This window comes from Medicago truncatula, chromosome 6, assembly GCF_003473485.1.
Source record: "Medicago truncatula cultivar Jemalong A17 chromosome 6, MtrunA17r5.0-ANR, whole genome shotgun sequence".
Classification (NCBI taxonomy): Eukaryota; Viridiplantae; Streptophyta; class Magnoliopsida; order Fabales; family Fabaceae; genus Medicago; species Medicago truncatula.
This window is the reverse complement of record NC_053047.1, coordinates 35222438-35235777: the sequence shown is the minus strand read 5'-3', so window position 1 is coordinate 35235777 and position 13340 is coordinate 35222438. Positions and strand designations below refer to the sequence as shown.

General features: G+C 34.8%; 1 protein-coding gene across 4 annotated transcripts in view; it reads left to right on the top strand.

The window, feature by feature from the left end:
* Positions 1-13340, top strand: part of LOC25496679 (disease resistance protein RUN1) — a 45548-nt gene continuing 32208 nt past the window's right edge. Inside the window, exons 1-9 of one of the 4 annotated variants that reach the window (XR_005646671.1) lie at positions 23-621; positions 740-1844; positions 2019-2237; positions 2353-3069; positions 3166-3796; positions 4389-4481; positions 4651-4909; positions 6268-6431; positions 7286-8057. Coding sequence is in view for 1 of the 4 variants with exons in the window: in XM_039835151.1 (XP_039691085.1) it covers positions 116-621; positions 12835-13292 (964 nt within the window). In the remaining 3 variants the exon portion in view is untranslated. Of the gene's footprint in view, positions 622-739; positions 1845-2018; positions 2238-2352; positions 3070-3165; positions 3797-4388; positions 4482-4650; positions 5176-5459; positions 5589-6267; positions 6432-7285; positions 8058-12834; positions 13293-13340 lie in introns of those variants that run through there. The other 3 variants (XR_005646670.1, XR_005646669.1, XM_039835151.1) reach the window with 3 other exon arrangements.

The following is a 13340-nucleotide window of genomic DNA, read 5'->3' as shown; positions in this document are numbered from 1 at the left end:
TTTCTCATTGTTATAAAGTTACTTATCAAAGACTTCACATCACAGAACACAAAAATTCACTCATTCATATTCTGCATTCTCAAACTCTTTTTTCATCCTATTTCTCTCAATTCTCATGGCTATACAATCACCTTCCTCATCCTCTTCATTCTCCCATGGATTCACTTACCAAGTGTTCCTCAGTTTTAGGGGCACTGACACTCGGCACAGTTTTACCGGAAATCTCTACAAGGCTCTTACTGACAAGGGAATCCATACCTTCATTGATGACAATGATCTTCAAAGAGGAGATGAAATCACACCATCACTCCTCAAGGCCATTGATGAATCTAGGATTTTTATTCCTGTGTTTTCTATCAACTATGCCTCTTCTTCGTTTTGTTTGGACGAACTTGTCCACATAATTCACTGCTACAAGACAAAGGGTCGCCTCGTTTTGCCTGTTTTCTTCGGCGTGGAACCTACTAACGTGCGACATCAGAAAGGTAGTTATGGTGAAGCATTGGCTGAGCATGAAAAGAGGTTTCAAAATGATAAGAATAACATGGAGAGGTTGCAGCGATGGAAAGTGGCTCTGAGCCAGGCTGCTAACTTGTCCGGCTACCATGATAGTCCTCCTGGGTACCTTTTTTATATTTTCTCTCTTTAATTTAAATTTCACTATAATCTCATCTTAAAGAATAACATGATGTGATTGTGATGTTGTCACATACTAACTTATCTTACTGGACATGAATAGATATGAATACGAGTTTATTGGAGAGATAGTCAAATACATCTCCAACAAGACCAGTCGTCAACCCTTACATGTTGCCAATTACCCTGTTGGAATGAAGTCTCGAGTACAACAAGTGAAATCGCTTCTTGATGAAAGATCTGATGATGGAGTCCACATGGTAGGACTTTATGGTACTGGAGGATTGGGTAAATCAACACTTGCAAAAGCAATTTATAATTTTATTGCTGATCAATTTGAATGCTCATGTTTTCTTGAAAATGTGAGAGAGAATTCAGCTTCAAATAAATTGAAACATCTTCAGTTGGAGCTCCTTTTAAAAACACTTCAACTTGAAATTAAGTTTGGAGGTGTTAGTGAGGGAATTCCTTATATAAAGGAAAGGCTACATAGAAAGAAGGTTCTTTTGATTCTTGATGATGTTGACAATATGAAGCAACTACATGCTTTGGCTGGAGGACCTGATTGGTTCGGCCGTGGAAGCAAAGTCATCATTACCACTCGAGACAAACACTTACTAACCTGTCATGGGATAAAAAGTATGCATGAAGTAGAAGGGTTGTATGGGACAGAAGCTCTTGAATTGTTGAGGTGGATGGCTTTTAAAAGTGACAATGTTCCTTCAGGTTACGAAGAGATTTTAAACCGTGCAGTTGCATATGCTTCTGGCCTTCCGTTAGTTATAGAAATAGTGGGTTCTAACTTATCTGGAAAGAACATAGAGGAATGGAAGAATACATTAGATGGGTATGACAGGATTCCCAATAAAGAGATCCAAAAGATACTTAAAGTAAGTTATGATGCTTTGGAGGAAGAGCAGCAAAGTGTCTTTCTAGACATTGCTTGTTGCTTCAAAAGATGTAAATGGGAAGATGCCAAATATATACTTAATTCTCATTATGGCCATTGCATAACACATCATCTAGGAGTGTTGGTTGAAAAATCTCTCATAAAGAAATTACGGGAATATGACGATTATGTGATGTTACATGACTTGATAGAGGACATGGGTAAAGAAGTCGTCCGACAAGAATCAATTAAAGAGCCTGGAGAAAGAAGTAGGTTATGCTGTCAGGATGATATAGTTCGTGTTTTAAGAGAAAACACTGTGAGTAAGATTGATATCTATGATCATTTTGTTATTTAGTTTTAATACAACTTTGCTCTTTTTGAACTAAATATGATCATCTAAAACGAGCATTTCTTTTCACTCAATTACATGTTAATATTTCTATATCTTATTTTTATTGTGGTTGATTCATGTTTTTATCTTTGTTAAAAGGGTACTAGTAAAATTGAAATGATATATATGAATCTCCACTCCATGGAATCCGTGATAGACGAGAAAGGAAAGGCCTTCAAGAAGATGACAAAACTGAAAACACTTATCATTGAAAATGGCCATTGTTCTAAAGGTCTCAAGTATCTTCCAAGCAGTTTGAGTGTATTGAAATGGAAAGGATGTTTATCGAAGTGTCTGTCATCTAGGATTTTAAACAAGGCAAGTGAAATAACTTCACAATGATTTTGTTTCCGTCAACAAAAAAATCAGTATGAAAGTAATATTAGTCTTTGATTTTTAGTTTATTTATTGTTTCTTTCTTGTGTTTATGCAGAAGTTCCAGGATATGAAAGTCTTGATATTGGACCGATGTAAATATTTAACACATATACCCGATGTCTCAGGCCTTTCAAATTTAGAAAAGTTATCGTTTGAAAGATGTTATAATTTAATTACAATTCACAATTCGATTGGACACCTTAATAAACTTGAAAGGTTAAGTGCATATGGTTGCAATAAGGTCGAACATTTTCCACCTTTAGGTTTGGCATCTCTTAAGGAATTGAATCTCAGTTCTTGCAGGAGTCTCAAGAGTTTTCCAGAATTATTATGCAAGATGACAAATATAGACAATATTTGGTTGTGTAATACTTCCATAGGAGAACTGCCATTTTCATTTCAAAATCTTAGTGAACTTCATAAGTTATCAGTGACATATGGAATGCTGAGGTTCCCAAAACAGAATGATAAGATGTATTCAATAGTGTTTTCAAATGTGACACAGCTTACTCTCTACCATTGCAACCTCTCAGATGAATGTCTCCGAAGAGTTCTCAAGTGGTGTGTTAATATGACATCTCTAAACTTATTATATAGCAATTTCAAAATTCTTCCTGAGTGCCTTAGTGAATGTCACCATCTTGTTGAAATTAATGTGGGGTACTGCGAGTCCCTTGAGGAAATTAGAGGGATTCCACCAAATCTAAAAGAGATTAATGCACAAGGATGTCAATCATTGAGTTCCTCAAGTAAAAGAATATTAATGAGTCAGGTTAGTTGTTGTTTTATATAGCACAGTATTTTATATATAATATTTAATTTGTAATTCATAGTGTAATTATTATTATTATTTTGTATAAACAAACAGAAACTACATCAGGCTGGATGCACCTATATTAAATTCCCAAACGGAACAGATGGGATACCAGATTGGTTTGAGCACCAAAGCAGGGGACCCACAATTTCTTTCTGGTTTCGTAAAGAAATCCCTTCTATAACTTGTATAATTATTTTTCCGGAATGCGCTTGGGGCTCAAATGTCGGTTTATATGTGAATGGATATAAAATTGAGATAGATTATTGTTACCAGTATGTGAGCTCGAAGGATACAACTTTGATTCATATGAAATTGTATGAACTAGGTAAAAGACAATATGAGTATAATATGGACAAAGGACTTTTGAAAAGTGAATGGATCCATGTGGAGTTTAAGTTGAAGGATCACGAGAATAGTGTTTATACACAAATGGGAGTCCACGTGTGGAATGAGAAAAGCAACACGGAGGAGGAGAATGTGGTATTCAAAGATCCTTATCTAAATTAGCAATAATACTTCATTATCACAATTTGAGCCTCCTCTAAAAAAGCAAAGATTGGTGGAAGTGGGAGTTTCAGAGACAGAGGAGGATATCAATGCTTCATTGCAACAGCAGGATTTGACGAAAGAGGAACAAAAAGTTAATCGTCTTCTTGTTATTCTCTCAATCTCAAGAATACAGGTTTGTGCTTTGCTGTTTACGTCATTATCATTATTATAAACCATTGAGATCTCAGTGGTTTATAATAATGATGCAAGGCATGTGGAACATCTCAATTATTGCAACACTTTATCATCACATTTTCTGAAAACATTTTTTTAAATTTTCCTCCCTTTCCTAACGGTAGAAAATGTCGAAATGAAGGTTCTGAAAGAGTTTGCAACAAAGTTCAACAAGTAGACTACCTTATTTTAAATTTTAGCCACTTTAAGCTTATAAAGTTGACATTTGATGTTGAATTCTTCACGAGTTATTGTATCTTAATGTCAAATTTTGAATGGACCTTTTCAGTGAAATGGTTAATAGCCTAAACTAAGTACTTGGATTTTTAACTTTTTATGAATGAAATTTAACGTCATTGCAATTGAAATTTGAAACATGATACATAATTGACATTCCACTAACTTATAAGCACGCAAAAGGTTTACAGTGATCTAAATACTTTGCTTATATCGATATAATTTCTTAGCTTATATATATCGGTCATCTCTGTTGCAGCATAACTGTATATTATGTTACTTATCACATCTACTTGAATGCTTGTGCCCTGCAGAAAGGAGAAGCCATATCTATCAACTTGAATTTTTGTTTAACTATTACATAAGGGTGCTTCAGAGACATCAGAAGGAATCGGGTCTAATGAAAGGTTGGCCACTTTCACACAACTTATAATAAATAGTGCCAGATCCAAGATGAATGGTGTTACAAATAAGATCCTTATACTTCGAAAGCTTAAATGGTTTTAATCATAATTTACGCAACTTTTCTCTAACCAAAACTAAGTATTTTCTTGTTCTTTGACTGTACATTGTCAGGAAACCACATGTAGTCATCTGGCTATTTGCATTGTCATGCGACAAGTCTAGAGGTTGCTTACAGCGCAGAATCCGTTGGTTGTTCGAAAGGGCAGCGAGTAATGATATGCTTTGCAGCTCAGTTGGAGTGCTTTGAGAATTTCAATCTTAGTACACAATTTGGAATCTACGTGTTCAACAAGAAAGGAAGCATGAGAGAGGATGCGGTATTCACCAATTCTTATAGAAGGAGTAGAACTTGTGTAGCAGCAACAACACTGTATGTCTCTTGTGATTATTAAGTTATTCTTGTGTAAAAACACTTCTCTGCCAAATCAGTTTTCTGAGACAGAACTTGTGTAGCAGCAACAACATATGTATGTATGATTAATTTGCTTTTAATAATACAAGAGTATGTACATATTGTGATACCGACAGATGTTTCAACCAAATCACTGTCCAATGATCCATTTCTCAAATTAATTAGTGTTTGATTATTAACTATGATAACATGACATTTTGTATTTCAATGTATATGGCATTTGATACCAAGTTTAGCCAAATTCTAAATGGCAATTTCCACATCAAACAAAAGAAGAAAATAAAAACTCCAAATGTATGTTTGTCAGGGGAATTTACTTTTATAATTATGTTTGTCAGGATTATTAGCTTATGAAATCGACTTATTTGTGATTTGAATGCAATGTAGCTTATATGAAAAGAATTTGACTTTATTTTATCTTTTGATATATCAATAGCTTATATATTAGAACTTGAATCATGCCATGACATTATTTGGTTCTAAGAAATTGATAACTTATTGACATCAGTTAGAGAGGATGCAAAGGACAATAAATCATACATGAATTTGGCTTTAGAACGACATAACAGCTTCAAGCACCTTCGTCTTGTTGGTCCAAAATTGGATCCTCATACAGGAGAAGATGAGTTTATACCGTTATCAGATGTTGGTGCATTTCTTGGAGTTGTTTGAAAGAGAATCCGACTCTAAAATTTCATCACCAAACTGACAAGGGATCGCCCACATGATGAAAACGTTTGGTTAGCTTTTGCAGAGTTCCAAGATAGGTTGATAAGCTTTAAAAGGCAAAGTAATAGATCTTCATTTGAACACCCTTACCAGATTGAAACTTCATCTTATATCATGTCTCATAATGTTTTAGTTTTGTACATCAAAAAGAGAAATGAAATTCTATAACTTAATAGAATCGAAGTCTTTTTGCTGAAAAATTAATTTACTTTTATCCGATGTAATGAATCTTATTTGTTCTCATTCTGAATGCACATTTTCTTTTTACAATTGTAGCAAGCTAGGTTTTTGGTTTTCTGCATAATGGTGTGTATGGCTATTTCAGACTGTTCTGTCAGTAATTTTAGCAACTTTTCTCTAACTATTAACTAAGCATCCATTTCTTCTTTTATTGTACATTGACAAAAAACCATCTATAGTTGTCTGGCTTTTTGCATTGTCATACGAGATGTCTATAGGTGGCTCAAACCACAGAATCCGTGGCTTGTTTGAAATGGCACTGAGTAATGATATGCTTTGCAATTCAGTTGTACTGTGGCATTGCTACATGGGATATGAATTGAACATTGCACATGATCCTTATGCAGCTCGACATATTTGCTTTTTGCGTACAAGATCAAAACTGATATGGTTGGATGGATTTCTCAGTCTAAAGTCTGTCCTTACTGGAAGCTTTCTGATTTAGAGGAAGTAATGCATGATAAAAACTAAATCTAAGAACCAACATTTATGAGATCCTTTTGCAAGAGTGGTGAGTTTTTTTCTCTGGAATTTTCTGTTTTTATTTACTTAAGTTTACAACCGTGCTTATCACTTGTAAAATCAACAGTATTGTAGAAGTACTTGTAAATTTGGGAAACCATGTTGGATATAGAAAGGTTTAACGTGGAAAAAATATGTTATGTGAACAGCATAAAAGGGATGTTTTTATTGAATGATAACCATCATATTTATACATAAAGAAAAGCCTAAAATAATGCATAAAGAAACTACTATTTGAAAACTAAATGCCTAAAAAACTGGTAACAAATAGAGCATATCAGAGAGTGCCTAATAATAACATAAAAAGATAATAGATCCTAAAATTTAGGAACTTAAAACAGTAGTTTCATAGTCATCCAGTCTACACTCCTCCTTGACTCTGAAACTGCATACACCAAGCATTTGTGTCAAGAATTCATATCTAGCTTTATCATATCCTTCTAGTTCCATGACAACGACGTTGCACCTTTGGTACATGTCTGAAAGTGATCTAGTTCCTTTAATAGGTTCATCATCAACATCTTCATTCTCCTCCTGAAATTCAAACTTCTCACAATCTTCCCAATTCCAACTATCTGACTCAAGAAATTTGACATCTATGCTAACAATTACTTTGTTGCTTTGTGGAAGATAGATTCTATAGACTTTTGAAGATGAGCTATAACCTACAAAAATTTCAGGTTCTGTTTTCTTCTTGATTTGTACAAGGACAACATCCACAGCAGAAGATTTAGGCTTGCTTTTAAAACTGTTAATAACGTTATTGGACAGGCCTTTATTCATTTGTTCCCATATGGCATCAACTTGTGCTTTTACTTCAGTAACATCCTGTTTTGGTTCCAGGATTTCCCCTGGAACATGTTCTTTGACAGATTTTGCAGAGTTTCCCCTGGTACATGAGAAAACCTATTGAGTATTAAGCCTGGTTTTTGGCGCACGAAATTGATTACCCTAGTGAAAATGAAAAGGGAACTGGGCATGGAAGCGTTCTAGATCCTCAGGAAAGAGGTCCTGCCAAAGAGGATGATGATGATCAATGTTTCGCTGAAGAGGATTCTTATTTCTCGGGAGAGCAATATCTTCAAGCAAAGAATGTTGAGCCAGTCATAGGGTCAGATGATCCTATCTGTATAACAGTTACTAATATGTATGGAAGGGCTAATGGTAATGATTTAATGGCTCAATATGACAGGGAATTGATGGACGTAGAGGAATGCAATCTGATGCACGCGGAACCTGTTATGCAGGGATTTTTCCCTCAGACAAACGACCTGATCATGTTGGGAGATGGAATAGTTATGAATCATAGTGGAAGATCACGACTCGAGCAAATGGAAGATGATCAACACGGTTCAGTTAGGTCAATCGGGGTGGGTTTCAACAGTGATGCTGCCGATATCGGCAGTGAAGTGCATGGAAGTTTTATTGGTGGTAGCAGTGAAGGGGATTTAGAATATTTCCGTGATCGTGATAGTGGACTTGGGGGATTATAAACACTCTCATCATGATTTCGGAAAGAATTCTATGGACAAATCATTTAAAAATAAGAAGAAAAATGACGAGATTGAGTCGAATAAATATGTCTTTGGAGGTCATAAAGATGGACACTCACAAAGAAAAACACATACTGAAGGCAACTTTTCATTTCCTCAGTCTCTTATAGATAGCCAGATGATTCAGGGTGGTGGTTCCAGTAAGTCGCCATGGTTAAATAATTGTAATGCGGATGAAACCGATGACTGTATGAATGCTTTTGAAGGATCTGATGAAATGCTTTCTTCGTGGAGGCAGAAGAGTAGTGATTCTTCACCCGAGAAAAGTTCTAGGGATGAGAATAATGCTCACGCGGTTAGATCTTCGAACTCGTCTCCAACTACTGTCGATAATTACGGGTACGCTGATAAAGAGCATGTCAAGCTAGAAAAGGATGATGAAGAAGTTGACATTACAAGGGAAGATGATTTAGGTGTTTCACAAGAGGATGAAGAGATTGCTGCTGTGCAAGAGCAGGTAAGGCAAATAAAGGCTCAGGAGGAGGAACTTGAAACCTTCAATCTCTTTACATTTAAATTTATGATACAATAATCAGTTGATAACAGGCATTAATTCAATCCACACTAGCAAGCACAAACAACATTTTGTGAATTTTTTGGTTGTATTAATGATGAAAATAAAGTGAAACTAAGATGGCAGCAGAGTTTCTATTTCATTCTTGATCCGTAAAAAATCCCTTGCTTTGTTAAAATACAAATCCGAGTATATTAATGATTTGAGATGAATAAAATTAATTATTTTTCATTATAAATATTGTGCACTTGTACTTTATGCCATGTCAGAAGGCTCAATGAACTCGTCTATGTAGATACTTTTGTTATGTTGCACAATGGATATTCTTGTCATTGTTCCATGGTGTTTCTCCTTTTGGCTTTGACATGCTATCTAAAACTATGTTTTGTTGTTCAGAACTGGCTTTGAAGAGGACAAGAATTTCCATGTTGTTTTAAATTCTGTAATAGCTGGTCGCTATCATGTCACCGAGTATCTGGGATCTGCTGCATTTAGTGAAGCTATACAAGCTCATGACCTGCACACAGGCGTGGATGTTTGTACTAAAATTATAAAGAACAACAAGGATTTCTTTGATCAAAGCCTTGATGAGATCAAACTCCTCAAGTATGTCAATAAGCATGATCCTGGAGACAAGTATCACATTTTGCGGTTATATGATTATTTCTATTATAGAGTAAGTGATTTTGCATGTGCTATTGATCTTGTTAATACTATTACATTTTACGTCTCATCTATTAGTGCAACATTAGATACTGTCCTTCCTAGGCAATTTTAACATTAATTTGATAACGAGATATATAGATGACTAAATATTTATTTGTTCTGACTTGACGTTGACTTTCTTCTTTAATATAACTGAATAAAGGTTGTTGCTGTGGTATTGATATTTACTTTTTACTTCTTCTATAGCCACTTAATGTGTTTGTGGCTATGGTATTTTTCAATACATTCCAGGATTTGTTATAAAATATAATTTTTCACACTGGTGTCATATTTTTGAAAGAATTGAATTACATTACGAGGACTAAACGTTAAGCTATGTACAAAGTGATGTTGAGATATATCGATTCACTTAATCATCTGACTTACCACCTTTCATTTCTTTCTGTTGTTGCCCTGCACGAAATTTTATTATTTAGTATTGTTATTTTTATTTTGATTATGATATTTTTAATTCAAAATTGAATTAAGGTTGGTTTAGATTTGATTTTTTAGATTGATTTAAGGATTTTATTAGATTTGATTTAAAATTTAATTAGGATTAGATTAGATCAAATTTGAAGGGTAAAAATGTACATAGAAGAGTTTAAATGAAGGGTGAAATTGGAAGAAAAAGCTACAGCAAACTTTAGTATTCTCTTTATGTACAGGTATACATAGATTCTACTCCTGTCACACTAAAAACATTATAAACTTGTCTTGATTTGTTTTTGCAGTCAATTACCATTCAATGTTTGGAAGCACTTCAGTATTTACATAACCTTGGACTAATACATTGTGACTTGAAGCCGGAGAATATTTTGGTTAAAAGCTACAGCCGATGTGAGGTGAAGGTCATTGATCTTGGAAGTAGTTGTTTTGAGACAGATCACCTTTGCTCATATGTTCAGTCTAGGTCCTATTGTGCTCCCGAGGTTATTCTCGGGCTTTCATACGACAAGAAGATTGATATCTGGTCCCTTGGATGCATCTTGGCAGAACTTTGTACTGGCAATGTAAGTATAATATATAGTTTTCAAACTTAAGCATGTTAAGATTCATGTCAAATTCGTGTTGGAGGTACATAAAAATGCTCAAGTTTTCTTCTCTAATACATTAGGTCTAATTTAGACTGAAATTGACTGTTGATCGTTGAAATTTCATTTTCTCCCCTGGTGATGGCATTGTTTAGATACCAACTTTTGTTGAATCACTCTTAGGAAGTATCTGGTAGACAGGTTAGAGTAGGTATCTGGTAGACAGGTTAGAGTAGGATAGAATAATTTATATTCTACGTGTTTCAGGCATGTAAAAAGTAGAACATAAAATGATATAAAATAAAAATGTTGAACCAAAACAAGCTGTCCCATTTCATTCCATTTGTGTTCCACTCAAATGAACTGATGAAGTGTATTTTACATGTGAAAATGATGTGGAATTTGAACGAAATCACCATTGTTATGCATTATCGCTGTAGTGGTGCTATAGAACTGTTGAATAGCAGAATTTGAACAAACCACTATTTTCTGCTATCTATGATTGGGAAAACAAGTTAGTTTCTGTGTTGTTTTAGTGGAACTATATGGACAGTAGAACAGGACATGTTATCTTAATCTATTATGTGTGTGAAACGATGATGACTTAAATAACTTGACAAAGTATCTTGTAGACGTAAAAATGATTGGTGACGTATCAGGCTCAGTGAATTTCTTTTTTGTTGTATGCTCTTTGCAGTTGTAGGATTATTATTCTTTTTTGGGTGAAACTGTGAAAGCGGATATTGAATCTGTATCTGTTATAGTACAGTGCTTTATTTGGTTTCTCTTGTGTTAAATACACCCATAAATTTTTCTTTCCCTATTGATATTCAACTATGCTTGTTGTATTGTAGGTCTTATTTCAAAATGATTCCCCGGCAACATTACTTGCTAGGGTAATCGGGATCATCGGTCCAATTGGTCAAAGTATGCTAGCAAAAGGACGGGATACCTATAAGTACTTCACAAAAAATCATATGCTTTATGAGAGGAATCAGGTAAGAAATTAATTTTTAAAGTTTCTTTGCATATGAAATGCATTAGTGAACAATCTTTTAGTCTATTTATTAGTGTTTTTCATGGAGTTGATATGGAAATGGATTCCCAGTAGTAACTGCACCAATTTAGTCTGATTTAAATATACGGTTGAGATGGTTGAAAACCGAATTAGTGTATCTGTAATCTGAACCATCCGATCACAATACAGTTGAGATGGTTGAAAACCGAATTAGTGTATCTGTAATCTGAACCATCCGATCACAAAGGGTGGAGTTTAACGATTGCATGAAAGTTGAAACTATGGACTTTTATTAATGCACGGAATCCGGGTCCTGTTGATACTACTACTGTTGGAAGCACAAGTTAAATCAAATGTGAGACTCAATTAACATGTCATTTGATGATATTTGAAATGCAAATTTTCCTTTTTGTTTTTCTTTGGTTAGAAGTAACCAAAATGTATCCTGATGGTGTAATGGAAAAGATGCCAAAATTTGTGACATGCCTACTAATTGTATGTTTGAATGGCATAGCTTGTATTTATTTTAAGCTCATGTAATTTAACACACTGATTAATTAAGTAACAAAGTGAAAAATTAAATGCAGCAGAAGAATAAGATTTGTCCAAAAGATGAACAGTAACAGTAACAACATGGAAGAAATTAGCAAGAAGAAGAGGTGGTAGTACAATGATTGGTCCACACGGCTATAGGAAGTTTCACATACCATTTCTGTCATAACTTTTCTCATAAGTTATAAAGTTACTTATCAAAGACTTCACAGACCACAAAAACTTCTCATTCATATTCTCAAACTCTTTTTTCATCTAATTTCTCTAAAATCTCATGGCTATGCAATCACCTTTCTCTTCCACTTCAATTTCCTATGAGTACAAATACCAAGTATTCCTCAGTTTCAGAGGAGGTGACACTCGGTACGGTTTCACAGGCAATCTCTACAAGGCTTTTGATGACAAGGGAATCCACACCTTCATTGACAATCATGAACTTCAAAGAAGGGATGAAATCACACCATCACTTCTCAAGGCCATTGAAGAGTCTAGGATTTTTATTCCTGTGTTTTCTATCACCTATGCCTCTTCTTCATTTTGTTTGGACGAACTTGTCCACATCATTCACTGCTACAAGACAAAGGGTCGCCTCGTTCTGCCTGTTTTATTTGGTGTAGAACCTACTATTGTGCGACATCGTAAAGGTAGTTATGGTGAAGCATTGGCTGAGCATGAAAAGAGGTTTCAAAATGATCCGAAAAACATGGAGAGGTTGCAGGGATGGAAAGAGGCTCTGAGCCAGGCTGCTAACTTGTCCGGCTACCATGATAGTCCTCCTGGGTACCCAACTTTACTTAAATCCTATTTTTCCCTTTTCTATTTTATTTCTTCAACTTCAATTTCACAATAATCTCATCTTAAAGTTTAAAGGGAAATACCTTTTTTATATACAGTTTTAAACAAGTACTATTAGTTATTTATATGTCGAAATAGTTAGAAATGAATAATACATTCTTAGTACATGGATGTGATTGGGATGTTGTTAGACACTAACTTATCTTATTGCACATGAATAGATATGAATACAAGCTTATTGGAAAGATAGTCAAATACATCTCCAACAAGATCAGTCGACATCCCTTACATGTTGCCACTTACCCTGTTGGATTGCAGTCTCGAGTACAACAAGTGAAATCACTTCTTGATGAGGGACCTGATGATGGGGTCCATATGGTTGGAATTTTTGGCATTGGAGGCTTGGGTAAATCAACACTTGCAAGAGCAATTTATAATTTTGTTGCTGATCAATTTGAAGGTTTATGTTTTCTTCATGATGTGAGAGAGAATTCAGCTCAAAATGACTTGAAACATCTCCAAGAGAAGCTTCTTCTAAAAACAACTGGATCGAAAATAAAGTTAGATCATGTTTGTGAGGGGATTCCATTCATAAAGGAAAGGCTGTGTAGAAAGAAGATTCTTTTGATTCTCGATGATGTTGACGATAGGAAGCAACTGCATGCTTTGGCTGGGGGACTTGCACTAGTAGAAAAAGCAAAATTAGTTACGGAAAAAATGAAATTCC